This window comes from Lactuca sativa, chromosome 7, assembly GCF_002870075.4.
Source record: "Lactuca sativa cultivar Salinas chromosome 7, Lsat_Salinas_v11, whole genome shotgun sequence".
Lineage (NCBI taxonomy): Eukaryota > Viridiplantae > Streptophyta > Magnoliopsida > Asterales > Asteraceae > Lactuca > Lactuca sativa.
In genome coordinates this window covers 50,884,868-50,905,093 of record NC_056629.2, presented here as the reverse complement: position 1 = coordinate 50,905,093, position 20,226 = coordinate 50,884,868, and the positions used below count along the sequence as shown (strand labels likewise).

General features: G+C 41.9%; 1 protein-coding gene across 1 annotated transcript; it reads left to right on the top strand.

Annotated features, from left to right (window-relative positions):
* The first annotated feature begins 19,350 nt into the window (after window positions 1-19,350).
* On the top strand, window positions 19,351-19,999 carry LOC111905126 (uncharacterized). Its single transcript, XM_023900804.3, has 2 exons — window positions 19,351-19,560; window positions 19,642-19,999. The coding sequence occupies exons 1-2, from the start codon at window positions 19,406-19,408 to the stop codon at window positions 19,775-19,777; spliced, it is 291 nt and encodes a 96-aa protein (XP_023756572.1). The 5' UTR covers window positions 19,351-19,405; the 3' UTR covers window positions 19,778-19,999.
* Window positions 20,000-20,226: the final 227 nt, after the last annotated feature.

The following is a 20,226-nucleotide window of genomic DNA, read 5'->3' as shown; positions in this document are numbered from 1 at the left end:
CACTTTACAGACTCCGGGCCTGCCATGGCTTCCTTATAGCTATTAGGTTCAACAAGGTTTACTAGTGTACCATCACTAATATACGTGTCCCCTTCGGTAGTAATATGAAAGCCATAAAATTGGGGATGAACTCTAACTCTATCGGAACGTCTAAGAGGTAGGGATTCGTCAATCGGTTCAACCTGAGTTTCCTCCTCGGGTTGAACGCCAGCGGTAGAGGTTCCTTCATCTATCGATTCTTGAATCTCTTCAAGTTCGATTTGCCTCCCACTGTCTCCTTGGCTTATGAGTTCTCTCTCTCGGAAAACTCCTCTCCTTGCAACGAAGACAACATTGTCCTTCGGTCTATAGAAGAGATATCCAAAGGATGTCTGCGGGTAGCCGATGAAAATACATCGTTCACTTCGAGGTTCAAGCTTGTCGTGAGTATCTCGTCTAGCATATTTGGGTGCTGGCCTCCCCTTCGGTCCTCTCGACTGGATACTGGGGACTATTCCTCCCCTCTACTACTACCACATAACAGGTATCACAATATCAGAATCTATCTAGCAGGGCTGGGTATGACTACCCCTTCGGCCCTATCGACCGGATATCTTGAGGACTATATCCCCCTACTGTCACTAGCACATAAACATAACACAGGTAGTAGTAATCCCTAGATGAATATCACAGAGACAATCATCTACATACAACTCCTACTGGTGGGCCGGCATTGTGGCCGTAGACCCACCGCTACTGGAAGGTAACTCACCTCGAAAGTAACTGCGGAAGTCTTCTTGCTAAGCGCCTGACTGCTGAATTAGAATCTTCCGGCTATAAATCATAAACATAGGTTAGCCTCTCATTCACACCCTTAGGTCAGATGACTGACCCTCCCTTCGACCCATGTCAACTCCTTAGTCAAGTTCAACTTCCAGTTGACTGGACTCGCTTAGTCATGGCACCGACTCGCCGAGTCCTTCTCCACTAACCCGGTCCCACTCTACAAGCCCCTTCTTCCCACTCAATGAATCGTCCTTAACTCACCACTCAGGACGATGGGACCGGCTCGCGATCCGACTCGCCGAGTCCATGAACAACTCGCCGAGTCTATGAACAACTCGCCGAGTCCATGCGAGCAGACTTCCCACTCGTTTCCAGATCCTTATCCAAACATCCTACATGAGGATCTGGGGTTTCTGGGACCATCGGAACACGTTAGATTGCTAATCCAACGTGCAAACACGAAGGGCTGGACTTCTGACACTTAAACCCTTCATACACAATAACAGTTCATACAAATCGCCGAGTTTGAAGAACAACTCGTCGAGTACCAGGCAATCTTCATAGGACTCGCCGAGTTGTTCATCCAACTCGCCGAGTCTAAGGCCATATTCATAGAACTCGCCGAGTTCCACCTTGGGACTCGCCGAGTCCCTTGACCCATTTCCTATATGAGCCAAATCTGAGACATGCAACTCTTCAAAACCACAGATCTATGATCCTAGGGCATGCTTAACACGTAAAGTTGCAAACTTTACGTGCATGCATGGCCCTATAAGCTCAAAAATGCAATTCCAAGCTCTTTAAGAGGCCATGCACTCCATGGGGTCCTCAATCACTTCAACCACAACAACTTTATGCTTCTAACACATCCATAAAGTCTAGATCTGAAGTCCTTTCGGATTATTAAGCACAAACACATGGAGTTTGGTGTTTTAGGGCTTGAAAACCACCAAATTGGGACGAAATGGGATCTAATGAACTAAAGATCAAGGTAGAGACCTTACTACCTGAATGGAAGCTTTTCCCAAAGTAGATTTCGGATCTACTCCCTCTCTTGCACTCTTCAAACTCTTCTTTTCTCCTTCTAAAGCTCCCATGTGCCCCAAAATCCTTCACAAGGCAACAAATCACTCAAACTTACAAATGGAGGCTAGGGTTTCGACAAGGAAGGCTCTGAGGATGATAGAGGCTGAGATGGGGCTATAAGGACATTTAAATAGGGTGCAAATCCTAAGGATTCGGGTCTCCTCCTGATTGGCCTACTCGCCGAGTCCAGGCGTGGACTCGCCGAGTAGATCACTTAAAGCCCGCACCCATCTCAACATCTACTCGGCGAGTTAGGGCTACAACTCGCCGAGTAGCTCTTCCAAAAAGAACCTTTAATCAAAACAAATACGTACCAGGAACTGGGCGTTACAAAAACATTCGATCTTCCAAAACGTTCTTTGCTTTAAAAACATTATTGCCTTCAAGGCATTCTTTCAAATTATCATTTCCAAAAACATTTGACACTTTCATTTCAAAACATTTCATATATCAAACATTAGTGTTTCATTATCATAAAATCATTTTTCCATGTACTCCAAAGTGGGAAAATGTTAATACGTACTCACATCAATCACACATAGGTTAACTAGTCATCTTCTAATTCCTTTTCTTAGAGCAACACTCTCAATAATCACCTATATAACATGGAAATAAGTTATTAAAATAACCAAAATACCCCTCATATATTCCATTAATAAGTTTTATTGCATCAAATTATTCCGCATGAAAAACGATGAACGTAGGCGAAAACCATGCGTAAATCTGAGTCTGTATGCCGAAGTTATGAAGAAAACAAGAAAACCTCTAACAAATACTTCCATGGGCCATGGAAATTAAGGCATGAATATTCTCAGGCCGTGATTTCATGTCTGCACACACACAAAACTCGATTTTTCTGAGAATAATACTCTACTTTGCATAGTTCTTGAATACCATTTTCCAAATCACTTTACACCACTTGTATAGGTTCTCACACATGATTAGGAGGTGTTTTATCATCTAAAAACACCCCACTTAAATCATTAAGTGCTCACTGAAACCTCTTAAGAACATATTAATCTTCAAATTCCATAAGAAGGGTTAACTTGTTTGTTGTTCAATTGAGCATTCTAAAACTTACAAAGCTTGTTCCCAACTTATTTAACACTTAAATAAATGTTGTCAAGTACCTAAAACCATAACCAACCCTATTGCAAGTGTTTAATTTTACTATGAAATCCTCAATTCCATTATTACACTCTAAATGCTTATAATTAATCAATTGAAATGGTTAAGAGATCATGTCGCTCAATAATACCCTTCAACCCATATGAACTATTCCTGAATAATCTAACATTACACAAATATTATGTTAATTCCTTAATGGAGTTATGGAATGTCCAATTCCATTCCAATTTTCCCATTTTTCCCTTATTACCAATATCCATTTATCAATCTAGGAATCAAGCAACACCTTATGTTTTGAATTCAAATTATTCCAAGATTTTCCATTCATGATTATGAACTTCCTTTACTCATCAATCTCTTAACCACAAAGGATTCCATTGTTTTCATCATATTGTCCCCAATTCCATTTCCATTCAATCTTGAACATGATTCTCCCATCATGGATGAATTTTAGCATTCAAATTATATTTGTTGCTATCAAATATCATCTAGATCATATAATTTCATTCCAATTTAACATATAAACAAGAAATCCCTAAATTTGGATTTCTATGGTTCATGAGGGTTTTCACCAAAATCTTTAAATCCATTAATGTGATGATTTGATTGAGATTAAGATCATCGAAACAACTCAATGGAGGTTAGAAAACCAAACCCTAATACTCAAATGAGATGAAAATTATACATAACTCCCAATCCTTAGATGGAACTTGAATTCTACATCAAGGGAGGAAGAAAGTATCCCTTGAACCACTTGATTTCTTTAAACTTGCAACAAATGAACCGAGAAGGCTTAAGATTGAATCCTAGGGTTTCTATGGAGCTTGAATCGCCATTTCACTTCCTCTCTTCTTCTCCCATTGTTCATATTTGGCTGAAATGGAGATGATGCATTCTTATTTTTGGATTTGTTATATTTTGTCCTTCAAGTTTCCTTGTTTTTGCTAAAACCTACCAAACTTCAATATCTATGATTTTAACTTAAGTTTTGGCATAGTAAGCCCTTCTCCATCCATTATATAACTTTTATAGTCATTTCCACTAACTAAGTCAACCCTTTGGTCAACTTACTTTGCCAATTTGACACTTTTGACCCTTTAACATTTAAAATGTTATTATTTTCACTTATAAACTTCCAAACTTCATATCAACTAATGATATTATTATCCCTTGATAATTTAAATATATAAATCATTTTTTCATTATTTACTTTATTACCTTAATAACCAGGTCTTAAATTTTAGGATTCTAAAATTTCTCTTAAAACTCTTGTAATCTCAATCTCCTTTATTTTCACTAATATTTCTTGATACTAAATTTATTTAAAAAGATTTTCACTTTTTTTTTAATGAAGAACGTTTAAACCAATATCTCTATTTATACTTAATTTCAAATGTATCATATGATTCTAATGGCTTAGTCATTCCTATAATATAATACAAATGCTTCTTAAGTAAATGAAAAATGTAAGAACGTTCCGGTATTGCTCAAATTTAATTTAACACCAAAAGAAATTGAAAGAACAATAAGTATCACCTTCTTTCTTATCCAATTTATTTAAACTATAGTTACGATTATAATCACACATTTATTTCTTCTTCAACACAATATACCATTCATATTACACTAATGGTCCCTTAACTATTTTCTAATAAAAACAACATAAACATTATTTTTATATCATATAATATTATTAAATCTATAATAAATATTATTTTGCGACATATTAAATAACAAACCACTAACATCATACAATATAAGTGATAGTTATCGTCGAAAACGAATGTAAACAAAAAAATATGGTTTCACAACTTGAATTCACCCTTGAATCTTTTAAACCAATACATCTTATAACATATAGTTTGAGATTTTAGGATCATTACAATATATCACAAAATATTTAGCCTTTTATGTATCAAACTTGGGATCCAACTAGCTAACGGTACAAGGTAGGATTAGATGTCAGCAACCACGTCACTTACATTGGCTATCACCGGTTGGAGTAACAAAAATGAAGAAAAAAAAGGACAAGTTCAGTGACTAATGATAGTGTAAACAATTATTTCCCCTTCAAGGAGAAATATTTTGATCATCAATCACACCAATAAATTATAATGAAATTAAGAATATATGTCACTTTCAACATGATTCTTTCCACAGATGTGATGGTGGTAAAGATGAACTCAAACTGATAGTAATCATCATTCTTAATGTGCATACATGTTTCCTAGTTTTTTTAGATTGTAATAATACACACTGCTACAAAAGAAATTGTGTATGGATGGTGGTTGAGATAAATTTTGAAAACCTTAACACACATAAGATGAAAAAAAACTTATGAAATTTGAAATTAGTGTCTTAAATGTTCGATAAAGTATGTATGAGATGTATTATCGATGAAGATATCCTGAGATGTCTAATTCCAAATACTTTTATATCACATCTCATCAGAAAATGTGTCGCTCTGAAATGGAATTGATTGAGTATGGAATGTAGTATTTATGAAATGCTGATCAAATCCACAGGTGCTCAAAAGTTAAGTTGGTTTCCTATATTTTGATTGTTTTGTAACTATCACAATTTATATTGTACTCAAAGTACCAAAAGGCTTGTAGCCAAGCAATATATGTCATCAACCAAAGAGTAAATTTCAAGTACTGTTTGGAATGAAATACATGGATTTAAAAGTAGAATAGTATCTATGTGTGAGTTAATTTTTCTAACACTGGTCGGAGTGTAGCAAGAACCGCACCTTGCGGTGGGTTACATGGCACCACGATGGTGCGGTGAGCTAGTCAAGCTACCGCGAGAGAAAAACTTCTCGCACCTCAAAATATGTCTGTTGCCTTCTTGTGACCGTTACTCAACGAGATTTGTCATTTTTTTAAAAAAAATTCCTCAACTATAAATATACATTCATACTTCACATTTTCAAACCAAAAACCAAAAACCAAAAACCAAACATCAAACACTTATTTATAATTGTAAAAATGTAGTCATCGTCATCTACTTCTTCGGATATGGTGTCGTTGCGGGAAGCGAAATTTATCGACGACGTTATGCTGTGATAACTCAAATTAAAATAAAAGTATAAATATATATAATTTGGTTATATTATTAAAATAGTATAATGGGTGATTAATTAGGAGTAACTGGGTTTAATTAGGAGAAATAATGAGCTTTAAACCCTCAAAACCACCACCCTTAATGATGTAGTAAATTCGAGCATGTGACAGAGTTTTAGTAGTTAAAATCTTAGGCATTATATAAAGCTCGAAAAACCCACTAGAATTGCAAGAAAATGTTGATAATCAAGTGAGAAATCGGAGAAAGAAAGTGTGAAGATTTACGGAGCTTTCTAGCAAATTAAGGTATGATTCTTTGATTTTAGCTTGGTATAGTCATTTGATTAGGGTTGTACGTCTGCATTAAGTGTTTTGGTTCCATCTAATGTCTCTGTTCTGGCCAATAAGAGTTTAATTAATGAAAATTTTGAAGTGTTTGAATTTTGATAAAAAGCTTGAATCCATATTCATTCGAGAGTATTCCTGAAAAATAATTTATGATTACATTTGGTAAGAAGCAGAGATGATTAATTTTACATAAATTTTGAAGCGTCAAATTGATAAATAAAAATGGTAGAAAAATAGTGTCGGGTAAAGAAGAAATGAAATTCGGGTTTTGTTTTGGGTGGGTAACAAGAACAGTCAAAACAACGTAATCAACTGTGTACTTTTTATTTTTGAGAGATTCAAATTTACAGAAAGAGTCTCAGTGGTTTTGATCAGGTTTGCTTCATTCTTTTTATTTTGAATCAAAAACTAAAGTTACAAAAACGGTCCTCGAACTATTAACATGTTGACAATGCTAAATTCTTTTATACGAAAATAAGAAAGACAAAAGTGGTCCATCAAATTTTACTAAACAACGAGTTTTTATTGTTATTATTAAAACCAAACATGTTTGTATTTCAACGTTTCAATTGTTTTAATATATGAGTATTATATTGAGATTGAAACTTTATTTATATGAATATATTGATGCAACAAAAGATAATACTTGTACTAAAATTATTACGTACGTAAACGTAGATGGTGATTATTTTGATTGGCCGAACGAGACACGTTGATAGTTGAAGCAAAATGAACACGTAAGATGTTGTTCTAAAATTGTGGCCTTAGAAAACATGTTGGATAAATGTAGGGTGCGTGTAGCATAACAAGCATCGTTTAAGGCCTAACGTCATCGAGGTGAGTTTTCTCGTTTTCTGTGGTTGCTCGTACATAAATGTTTGTCATGTGTTTATTATGTGGTTTATTTATTTATTTATTCATAGTATATTTTATGATAAGTATAGTTGTGTGAAAATGTTATTTTGAGTTGTTTAACTACTGTGCGTTTTTTTTGGGTGACATGTTTAATGGGAACGGGTGGGGTGTTTAATCGTCGTGAGCATGACGGATGTGTGTCATCGGCGGGGATGGGAATTGAGATTTATACTCATTTCCTTGGATATTTAAAATACTTGAGTACGATGGATGATGAGTTGTCTCAAGGAGAAGGGAAATGAACATTTAGTTCTTTCTCTGGATAATTAATCGTTCCCCTAAATTATGTTATCGGATGATATGTCTTGTTGTATGATTTATTGAAGATATATAATAAAACTATATGTTTTTTTAAGTGATGGACATGTATGTGCAACATAAACTCACTAGGCCCTAGACTTACCCATTTAGAAACTTTAAATGTGTGCAACCCAGGAAACTATTTAGCTAGTGGCAGACAAAAGGACAAGGAGGAGGACAAATTAAGAAGGCAACAAAGGAATTTCGCAAAGACGTAACACCCGGAGTTGCTCAATTGAAGACTTTATTTTATTTTATCTTGCTTCCGCTGTTGTAGCACCTGGTTCCTGGTACGTAAAATTTATCTAAGTATTTTACATTTTTAGCCTTGGACTCGGCGAGTTGTAGGCCCGACTCGCCGAGTGGAGACGGGTTTGGGAGCACGTTTAAGTTGGCGACTCGGCGAGTCCACATTCTAGACTCGGCGAGTCCACATTCTAGACTCGGCGAGTCCCATCTGTCTGATGAAACCCTAAATTTCAAGGGTTTGCACCCTATTTAAACCCTCTTATCCGCCCCCAAGCTCGCCCCCTTCACCCTCAGAGCTCTCTACTTCGTCCAAGCCTTGTTCCTTGTGAGATTGAAGCATTTTGGTGTGTTTTCTTGAAGATTTTGTGAGGGAAGGAGAGTAGATCAAGAAGAGAAGAAGGAGGCCAGGCATTCTTGTGTTATCTCAGTGATTTCCTTGAGGTATAACTCAGTTTCCCCCTGTTTTCATGCTTATAGTCCCTTATAGCTCCATGAAAGTCCTTCTTGAGCCTTTCCCCAAGCTTGATTGTGTAGGGTTTGTAACAAGTTGTTTAGCCTCTAGATCTAGGCATGATTGAGCTCCAGGAGCTTGGATCTACTGCCTTTATGGAGCCATATTGCATGAAAGCCCTAGATCTACTCTTTTAGTGCATTTTGAGCCCTAAAGCCTTCATTGGTGTTTATTTACACGTAAAGTTGGAAACTTTACGTGTTAATCGAGCCCTAGAAACCCAGATCTATGAATGACATGAGTTGGATTCAAGCAAAATCGAGTATATAGTATTTGCATGTGGCAGAATCGGCGAGTCGTTCTTTGGACTCGGTGAGTCGAGTCGCGAGTCCCCGAGTTTTCCCCCTTTTGTGTTTGCGGGTTGGGGTAGTGAGTCATAGGGTGTGACTCAGTGGGTCGGAAGTCGGACTCACTCATGAAGTAACTCGGAAAGTCAATGCCATAACTCGGAAAGTCAATGCCATGGGATAGGGACTCGGCGTTGGCAAGCCAACTCGACGAGTCGGGTCAATTGACAGTTGACTTTGACTTTGACTTTTGGTTTGGTTAGGGGTAAATGGTCACTTTACCCTGAGGTCGGTTAGCAGTATTTGACCGAGAGTTTTGTGGGAATTATAGCCGGAGGATTTTCGGAGCAGCAGCAGTAGAAGACAGTCAGTTCCCACACCGATCAACAGCTACTTTGAGGTGAGTTACCTTCCAGTAGCGGTGGGTCTACGGCCACAATGTCGGCCCACCAGTAGGAATTGCATGATAGATGATTGTCTCTGTGATATTCATCTAGGGTTGCTACTACCTGTGATATGTTATTGTGCTAGTATGATATGATGCTAGTGACAGTAGGGGGAGATAGTCCCCCAGATTACCGGTCGATAGGGCCGAAGGGGCGGTCATGCCCCATCATGCTAGATAGATTATGTGATATATGTGTTATGTGGTAGTAGTAGGGGTGAAATAGTCCCCAGTACCCGGTCGAGAGGACCGAAGGGGAGACCGACACCCTAATATGCTAGTCAGTATCCGGTCGAGAGGACCGAAGGGGGGGGCAGGCTCCCAGATATACTGGTCAGTATCCGGTCGAGAAGACCGAAGGGGAAGCCAGCTCCCAAATATACTAGACAATATCCGGTCGAGAGGACCGAAGGGGTAGGTCAGGCAGCCAGATATGCCTGACAATATATGTATGTTATGTGATTGTATGATATGTGGTATGTTGGGGGAACTCACTAAGCTTCGTGCTTACAGTTTTCAGTTTTGGTTTCAGGTACCTCTTCTTCGAAGGGGAAGGAGCCGGCGCGGTAGCGGCCCATCACACACATGCCTTGTATTCCGCACTATGAGATCCTCCTGGGAATTTGTACTCTGACATTATTATGTTTTATAAAATGTTTTTCAAGACATGCGATAACTCTTATGAAATGATATGATCGGTGAACGTTTTATTTCTAATGTTTGCTATGTATATGTTTTAAAAATGAAATTTTTGGCTCGTATTTTTGGGATGTTACAAGTTGGTATCAGAGCCCTGGTTTGAGGGATTCGGACACACCTTCGGGGGTGTCTGAACTCAAATCGAGGGATTAAAAGATTTTAAAGAAGAAAATATTTTCTAAAAAGCTAAGTAAAGAGTTTTAAGAAGGAATGAAGTGTGTGATGTGTGCAACCAGCCGAGCTCAAGTAAGTATTCCCTAAAGTACCCATACAAGCTTATGTTATGTTTATCAGTTTCAGTAGAACATCATGCTAGAATATGACTAAGGATCTAGGAGTGATGCCTTATGTGCCTGCTTTATGTGCTTCAATGTATGAAAAACTGCATGCTAAAATTGAGTAGACAACTGTAGGATAGCCTGTTTAGGTTATGCCTGATAGTATGAGTTTAGCATTGTATGCTAGTTCAGCTTTTCTTTATGAGGATGGATTTGCTTGAGATTGTTCCCTTTTTGTCTGAATGCTGCTTGCTTTGTGCTTCGTGGGGCTCTGAGTGATGGGAGTTAGACATTAGGTGAATACGTCACGTCACATGTGATCAGGGTTGAATAATCTTAGAGTGCTGGATTTGGCTCTATTGCACAGCTCTTGTCTGAGTCTAACCGTTGTAGAGCCAAGTCTGTTACTCGAAGGATTATCTGAGTCTCACCACATGTGATGGTATTCAGGTAATGACTAATTGGCATTACAAGGAGGCCTTCAGTAGTTGAGGACCGGGTAGGGTGGAGTTAGAGATTTTCCTGGGGCAAGCCTAGGATAAGTATAGCAGTGATCAGCGGTAGTGAAAGGGGGCTGGTGGAGTCAAGGCAGTCCTTGGAGATGGTACAGATAGATGTGGAAGGTAGTATGGGTCCGTACTACTGAAAGTAGAGGATCCGTACCCGAACCGAGGAAGGCCAAGATAAGACCAGGGAACTTGTAGTAGGTGTGATCCCTCCAGAGGTATCGGTATCGCTAACAGTTATTATTTGTGTATTTCAGAATGGTGGTACTACACTCGAGGCCAGCAGTTGGCAGTACAGGAGAGGGATCAGGTTCAGGATCAGGTTCCAAGCCAATAGATGAGGGGCTACGCGAGTTCATCGCGTCAGAGATCACCAGAGGCATCCTTGAGTCGACCCCCGTTATCTTCGGGTCGATCAAGGAAGGGATATTGGAGTTGATGGAGGATCGCCTCAAGGCATTCAGGAGAGACATGACATCTGGCCAGTCGGGATCTCGCACACTGTCCTTCAAGGACTTTCGGGGCAGTGGTGCGCTGGATTTTCATGGGGCGAAGGACCCCATAGCTGCCAGGCGATGGATTGCAGACATTGAGTCTGCACAGTTGACTAGCTTCTTCCCTGAGGGGTCAAAGGTGAGATATGCAGCAGGATGTTTGAGAGATCGAGCTAGGGATTGGTGGGAGTCCGTTGGTGACTCGTTGGGAGCCTCGGTTGTTGAGGCTATGACCTGGTCGGACTTCGTGACCAGGTTCAGAGTAGAGTTTGCGCCGGCTGTTGAGCTTCAGCAGCTGGCCAGGGAGTTCCTAGATATGAGACAGACGGCGGAGACTGTGGCGGACATCTCCGCCAAGTTCCGGGAGAGGGCGTTGATGGTGCCCCAGTACGCGGGTGATGAGGATATGAGGAGGACCCGCTATCATGACATGCTACGAGCAGATATTCGGGAGCATGTCAGTTTTTCAGCTTGCCCTACCCTGGACTCTATGATTGCCAGGGCAAGGGAGAGGGAGATAGATCTAGAGCACATCCGGAAGAGGAAGGCGGAGGAGGGGCATGTTATGGGGGCTTCGGGGAAGAAGCCCAAGGGATCAGATGTGGGGCCGAAAGGCCAACAGGGCCGGGGCGGGGCCGCTGCAGGAAATGCGGCAAGACGCACGAGGGAGCATGCAAGTTGGGATCGTCAGGCTGCTACAAGTGCGGTAAGTTAGGGAACTTCAGCAGGGATTGTACCGCCCCTGCACCTGTGATTCAGACATCGGAGTTTTTGTGTTTCCACTGCAACCAGAGGGGCCACAAGAAGGCCATTTGCTCCAGTTGACAGCATCAACGCCGGTTAAGGCGCCGACTCCAGCTACCCTGCGGATTACAGATGGCCAGCAGGGCAAGGAAGAGGTTCTAGTGGTGAGGAGACGGGCGTTTCAGTTGACGACAGAGGAGGCATGCGCCGCACCCGATGTGGTGACGGGTATGATTCTTTCCCTCTATCTTATTTTTATGATGTTATGATATTGATATGTGCTTTGTGTATATGCATTGGGATCGTTCCATGTGAATGGTATTCCTGTTCAGGTGTTGTTTGACTTGGGTGCCACCCGATCATTTGTTTCCCTTGCGCTTAGCAAGAGGTTTACTGAGTCTTCGGGCATGTTGGATTGCCCTTTAGAGGTAGAGATTGCCAATGATCGATCGGTGCGAGTGTCAGTAGTATTCAGGGATTGTGTCATAAGGTTATTTGAGGAGCGCTATTTGGTGGATTTGGTTCCCATCCCTTTGCGAGGGAACAAGGTGATTATAGGCATGGATTGGTTGAGCCATAATGGGGCGGTGATAGATTGCGCACAGCAGTTAGTACAGATCAGGACCCCAAGTGGGGGAGAGTTGATGATCCACGGGGAGAGGCCACAGCGTGGACCTACAGTATGTTCAGCAACGAGAGCTAGGCGCTACCTTCAGCAGAGTTGCGCGGGATATGTCGCGTATGTTATGGATAACCGGGAGACGGGTAAGGCGATGGTGAGCGAGGTTCCAGTGGTGCGAGACTACACTGATGTGTTCCCGGAGGAGCTTCCTGGAATACCTCCGGAGCGTCAGGTAGAGTTCAGGCTCGACCTAGTTCCTGGTGCGGCTCCGATAGCCAAGGCACCCTATCGTTTGGCTCCTCTCAAGATGCAGGAGTTGTCTACGCAGCTGCAGGAGCTGCTAGACAAGGGATTTATTCGACCGAGAAATTCACCCTAGGGAGCCCCGATCCTGTTTGTGAAGAAGAAGGACGGGTCGCATCGGACGTGTATAGATTACCGGGAGCTGAATAAGGTGACGGTGAAGAACCGTTACCCACTCCCGAGGATTGATGACCTCTTTGATCATTTGCAGGGAGCATCTTGGTTCTCCAAGATCGATTTGCGTTCAGGATATCATCAGATGAGGGTCAGAGAGGAGGATGTACAGAAGACCGCGTTTCAGACGCGTTATGGCCATTATGAGTTCGTGGTGATGCCGTTTGGGCTCACCAATGCTCCTGCCGCGTTCATGGACCTCATGAACCGCATGTGTAGACCGATGATGGATCGGTCTGTGATAGTTTTCATTGATGACATCTTGGTTTATTCCAAGACGCAGGAGGAGCACGAGGAGCATCTGAGAGAGGTTTTGGAGACCTTGAGGAGGGAGAGCTTGTACGCCAAGTTCTCCAAATGTGAGTTTTGGTTGCGTGAGGTACAGTTTCTTGGGCACCTCGTCAACCAGAATGGGATTTCAGTAGACCCGGCCAAGGTGGAGGCCGTGATGAGGTGGGAGGTTCCGAAGTCTCCATCCGAGATTCGGAGTTTCCTAGGGTTAACAGGCTACTATCGGAGATTCATTCAGAATTTCTCCAAGATAGTCATACCCCTGACACGGTTGACTAGGAAGATCGTGGTCTTTCGATGGGGGCCTGAGCAGCAGGCAGCGTTCGAGATTCTGAGACAGAGATTGTGCGAGACGCCAATCTTAGCCCTGACCGAGGGCGTAGAGGATTTTGTGGTATACTGTGATGCGTCCATCTCGGGCTTAGGCGCAGTATTGATGCAAAAGGGGTCATGTCATTGCTTATGCCTCGAGGTAGCTGAAGCCTCATGAGGCGAACTACCCGACACATGATCTAGAGTTGGGGGCGGTGGTCTTCGCCCTCAAGATTTGGCGGCATTACCTCTACGGGGTTCGATGTACCATTTACACGGACCACAAGAGTTTGAGGTACTTCATGGATCAGCCGAATCTGAACATGAGGCAGCGTCGGTGGTTGGACGTGGTGAAGGATTATGATTGCGAGATCCTTTACCACCCAGGGAAGGCCAATGTGGTGGCCGATGTGCTTAGCCGTAAGGCGGCACCGATCAGGGATGTGTGTATGAGGATGACGGTGGTGACTCGACTGTTAGAGCAGATTCGGGGAGCCCAGCATGAGGCTATAAAGGAGGAGCATCGGAAGAGCGAGCAGATAGTGGATCAAGTCACCTCCTTTGATTATGATAGCCGAGGATTATTGACACTACACCGTAGGGCGTGGGTGCCGTATCTCGGAGGCGTGGGCCAGATCTTGATGGAGGAGGCGCACAAATCTCGATTCTCTATTCATCCAGGGGCGACAAAGATGTATAGGGATCTTCGTCTAGACTATTGGTGGCCCTGCATGAAGCGGGATATGGCATGATACGTCGAGCGGTGTTTGACCTGCAGGAAGGTCAAGGCCGAGCATCAGAGACCGCACGGCAAGATGCAACCGTTGGACATCCCGTTGTGGAAATGGGAAGATATTACGATGGATTTTATCACAAAGCTTCCCAGGACTGCGCGAGGAGTAGATTCGATTTGGTTCATCGTGGATCGATTAACCAAGAGCGCCCATTTTATTCCAATCCAGGAGAGTATCTCGGCCAAAAAGTTGGCCGATATCTATATCAGGGAGATAGTGGCGCGACACGGGGTGCCAGTGTCAGTGATATCAGACCGAGATGTGCGGTTCACTTCCAGGTTTTGGAAGAAGTTTCATGATGAGTTGGGCACTCGTCTGCATTTTAGCACCACCTTTCACCCGCAGACGGATGGTCAGAGCGAGCAGACCATCCAGACTTTGGAGGATATGTTGCGGGCATGCATGCTAGATTTCGGTGGTAGCTGGGATACCTATATTTCCTTGGCTGAGTTCTCGTACAACAAAAGCTACCACGCGAGTATTGACCGTCCCCCATTCGAGATGTTGTACGGACGGAGGTGCAGGACCCCGATATGTTGGGGTGAAGTTGGCCAGAGGGTCATGGGGAGCACCGATGTTGTGCTCAAGACGGCCGAGAGGATCCAACAGGTTCGAAGCAGGCTTCAGACTGCGCAGAGTCGGCAGAAAAGTTACTCCGACAAGCGTCGATCAGACCTGGAGTTCCAGGTCGGGGATATGGTTCTCATGAAGGTGTCGCCTTGGAAAGGCGTCATTCGATTAAGGAAGCGGGGCAAGTTGGGCCCGAGACACCTTGGTCCGTTCAGGGTTGTAGCTTGGGTGGGCAAGGTGGCATATAGGCTGGATCTGCCAGCCGAGCTCATTCAGATCCACAACACTTTCCATGTCTCCCAGCTGCAGAAGTGCCTAGTGGATGATTCAGCGGTGGTGCCGCTAGAGGATATACAGGTTGATGACAACCTGAATTACATTAAGCGCCCAGTCGCAATCCTCGACCAGAAGTCAAAGGATCTGAGGAACAAGAGGGTGGAATTAGTAAAGGTGCAATGGCAGCACCGAAAGGGTTCAGAATGGACTTAGGAGCCGGTGGAAGAAATGATGGAGCATTACCCCGAGTTGTTTCAGGATCGAGCAGCAGACTTCGAGGACGAAGTCTAAAATAAGCGGGGGAGATTTGTAGCACCTGGTTCCTGGTACGTAAAATTTGTCTATGTATTTTACATTTTTAGCCTTGGACTCGGCAAGTTGTAGGCCCGACTCGCCGAGTGGAGACGGGTTTGGGAGCATGTTTAAGTTGGCGACTCGGCGAGTCCCAGCTGTCTAATGAAACCTTAAATTTCAAGGGTTTGCACCCTATTTAAACCCTCTTATCCGCCCCCAAGCTCGCCCCCTTTCACCCTCAGAGCTCTCTACTTCGTCCAAGCCTTGTTCCTTGTGAGATTGAAGCATTTTGGTGTGTTTTCTTGAAGATTTTGTGAGGGAAGGAGAGTAGATCAAGAAGAGAAGAAGGAGGCCAGGCATTCTTGTGTTATCTCAGTGATTTCCTTGAGGTATAACTCAGTTTCCCCCTGTTTTCATGCTTATAGTCCCTTATAGCTCCATGAAAGTCCTTCTTGAGCCTTTCCCCGAGCTTTATTGTGTATTAGGGTTTGTAACAAGTTGTTTAGCCTCTAGATCTAGGCATGATTGAGCTCCAGGAGCTTGGATCTACTGCCTGTATGGAGCCATATTGCATGAAAGCCCTAGATCTACTCTTTTAGTGCATTTTGAGCCCTAAAACCTTCATTGGTGTTTATTTACACGTAAAGTTGGAAACTTTACGTGTTAATCGAGCCCTAGAAACCCAGATCTATGAATGGCATGAGCTAGATTCAAGCAAAATTGAGTATATAGTATTTGCATGTGTTAGACTCGGTGATTCGTTCATCGGACTCGGCGAGTCGAGTCGCGAGTCCCCGAGTTTTCCCCCTTTTCGTGTTTGCGGGTTGGGGTAGTGAGTCATAGGGTGTGACTCAGTGGGTCGGAAGCCGGACTCACTCATGAAGTAACTCGACGAGTCAATGTCATGACTCGGCGAGTTCAATGCAATCTTCTTGCCTCAAGAACAAACTCGGCAAGTTGTTCATACAACTCGACGAGTCTCAGCATAGAGTGTTCTTCGGATGAAGATGAACTCGACGAGTTGTTCATACAACTCGGCGAGTAGGATGAAGGACTATTGGACTTTGGTTTAGAAGGAAACTCGTCGAGTCAATGCCTAACTCGACGAGTAGAGACGAGATTATGGTAAGACAATGGGATAGGGACTCGGCGTTGGCAAGCCAACTCGACGAGTCGGGTCAATTGACAGTTGACTTTGACTCTGACTTTTGGTTTGGTTAGGGGTAAATGGTCACTTTACACTGAGGTCGGTTAGCAGTATTTGACCGAGAGTTTTGTGGGAATTATAGCCGGAGGATTTTCGGAGCAGCAGCAGTAGAAGACAGTCAGTTCCCACACCGATCAACAGCTACTTTGAGGTGAGTTACCTTCCAGTAGCGGTGGGTCTACGGCCACAATGCCGAACCACCAGTAGGAATTGCATGATAGATGATTGTCTCTGTGATATACATCTAGGGTTGCTACTACCTGTGATATGTTATTGTGCTAGTATGATATGATGCTAGTGACAGTAGGGGGAGATAGTCCCCCAGATTACCGGTCGATAGGGCCGAAGGGGCGGTCATGCCCCGTCATGCTAGATAGATTATGTGATATATGTGTTATGTGGTAGTAGTAGGGGTGAAATAGTCCCCAATACCCGGTCGAGAGGACCGAAGGGGAGACCAGCACCCTGATATGCTAGTTAGTATCCGGTCGAGAGGACCGAATGGGGGGGGGGGGGGAACTCCCAGATATACTGGTCAGTATCCGGTAGAGAGGACCAAAGGGGAAGCCAGCTCCCAAATATACTAGACAATATCCGGTCGAGAGGACCGAAGGGGTAGGTCGGGCAGCCAGATATGCCTGACAATATATGTATGTTATGTGATTGTATGATATGTGGTATGTTGGGGGAACTCACTAAGCTTCGTGCTTACAGTTTTCAGTTTTGGTTTCAGATACCTCTTCTTCTAAGGGGAAGGAGCTGGCGCGGTAGCGGCCCATCACACACATGCCTTGTATTCCGCGCTATGAGATCCTCCTGAGAATTTGTACTCTGACATTATTATGTTTTATAAAATGTTTTTCAAGACATGCGATAACTCTTATGAAATGATATGATCGGTGACCGTTTTATTTCTAATGTTTGCTATGTATATGTTTTAAAAATGAAATTTTTGGCTCGTATTTTTGGGATGTTACAGTTGTAGTTTAGTCTATAAGTAAATTTAGAATTGATCTTGGGAGATGTTGGAACTAGGGATGAGCATTAGAACCGCCGGAACCGGAACCGGACCAGAACCGAACCGGAACCGGACCCGAAATTGGTAATAGGTCCGGTTACCGGTTCTCCATTTTTATGAAAACCGGTCCCGGTTTGACATTTTTTTTCATTTTTTTAAAATGCGTATAACTCGCTCAGATGAAGTCGAAATTATTTGATTTTTTTTCCAACATGTAATTTGGAGTTTGTAATTCATTTTTGACGGTACAAACATATGTTTTTGTTAGATATGAAATCAAACACATGCCCCGAAAGAAAGCATATCGATGTTGCATTTTTTTTTTAATTTCAGCATTAATTTTTTGTTTTTTTGAATATGTCCTATTTTTTAAATGTGTATAACTCATTCATATGACGTCGGAATTATTTAATTTTTTTTCCAACACGTAATTTGGTGTTTGTAGTTCATTTTAGACTATAAAAACACATATTTTGGTTAGATATTGAATCCGTTATAGACCCCGGAAGACAACATATCAATGCTGTGTTTTTTCTGTTTCGGCATTTTTTATTTTTTTTGGAATCTGTCTCCGCTTTTAAGATGCGCATAACTCACTCATATGAAGTCGGAATTACTTGATTCTTTTTTCATCATGTAATTTAGTGTTTGTACTTCAATTTAGAATGTAAAAAGTCATAATTTGGTTAAATATTGAATCATTTACAAGTTCTAAAAGATAGCAAATAATATATAGTATTTCAACCGGTTCTATTTTGAAAAATAACCGAAAAACCGGAACCGGAACCGGAACCGGTGCTAGAACCGGCGGTCCGGTTCCAAAGCTCATCCTTAGTTGGAACGATTATTTGTTATATAATCTGTATATGAAAATTGGGGTGTTACATATGCAAACAACACTCTTATTTGCAAGAAAATATAGACGAAAGTCCGCATATAAAATTAAAATCCTCCATCGCAGAGAAATCATGAAGTGGGGTACATCTAACTTATGCATGACTACTCTAACGATGATGTAGTACACACTGTGAAATTCAGACGTCGGTTCCGCATGAGTAAATAATTATTTCTATGCATTGTTGAGGATGTGGAAAGTCGATTTCCATATTTTCAACAAAAGATTGATGTAAGTGTCCAAAAAGGTTTCTCATCAATTCATAAATGTATAACTGCAATTCGTTAACTAGCATTCATCATGAGACCTGACTCATGAGATGAGCTGAGGACGTCAGAGCGAACAACATGAGAATGTTCATACAAGTTTGCTAAAGTTGTGATTATTCTCTATCGTGGCCGGTATTTACGCAAGTTGATAGTTGTCGACATCCACCAATTATACGTGACACATAAAAATAAACATGAGTTTCTTAGAATGCTTGATAGCATTGATTGTATGTATTAGAGACCGTCAATGTGCCCTAATTCAGTTATGTTTTATTATTTATACTTTTAATTTATTTAATTCGTTTTTAGATATGCAATCGGTTTTAATTAAATTAATGAAATATTTCTCAAAAGTGGGAACTTTACTCAAAAGTAATATTGAACAAAACAATCGTGATAGGACAAATGCCCGAACCTCCTGTCCATGAAGTAGAAGAGAATGAAGTTGAGGGGCCTCCACGTTACTAAAGCAAATCAAGAGGAAACAAACCAATAAAAAGAAAAGCTTTGAAGCAAGAAACCGCACACCGAAGCCCAAATCTTGTTTCGATTTGCGATCAATGGAAGGGTTTCAGAAAGCAATAAGAAGTGGTATCACGAACACGACGCAGCCTTCGGCTACCAATCTTCCATCTTCTTCCTATAACACCGGCACAAGCTCGTATTCTGCTTCCCCTTCCGACCCATCTGCTGTCTTGTTCATCAGACCCCCCAGGTAGTTACCCGATTCTCATTTACATTGCTTATCGCCTATTGCTATTTGCTATCCTCATGAAATTAATGTAATTTGTTGCAGGCGAGCAGTATCAGTGTTGACTTGCTCCAAGCTTTGTGCCGTTTGCTTTGCTGCCGGGATTATTGTCGGCTTCACCCTGAAGCGACGCGTCCGTCGATGGGCTGCTAGACTCCTCAGGAGAATCAAGGATGACTGACGATTGATTTCTTACTTTTTGATGTGAGTTTCAACTTTCAATCCACATCATAATTTAGAAATTTCAATCTTTCTTTGGCTCAGCTGCTAGAAACTAACATATATCTACTAGGTTTCTCTTAATACCATTTATCAGATGCTAGTGTTTAATGTTGTTATTCATGAATCATCAAAAAGATCTATTCTTTAATTTGAAACTATTGGATTTCTGATTTTCTGTTTATTTCTCTGTAAATGGCTCTTTAAGTATCTGTTTAAGCTAGTTTCTGGACTTTCTCTTGTTATATATTCTGTAAATGGCTCTTTAAATCCATTTTGGTGCTGAATGCAGAATGCCAATACATTTTTTTCCTATTAGTGTGGGAACCTTTGGATGTGTTTTTGTTTGAGAGTTGAGACATGTAAGGTTTATAAATCAAGACTCAAATTTGGTTGTTTTTTGTTCTTTAT

Bases quoted from the DNA above. Each gene is read 5' to 3' on its own strand.
- LOC111905126 (XM_023900804.3), top strand. From the start codon at position 19,406: ATGGAAGGGTTTCAGAAAGCAATAAGAAGTGGTATCACGAACACGACG. The intron at 19,561-19,641 runs GTAGTTACCCGA...AATTTGTTGCAG, and splicing joins TTGTTCATCAGACCCCCCAG to GCGAGCAGTATCAGTGTTGA.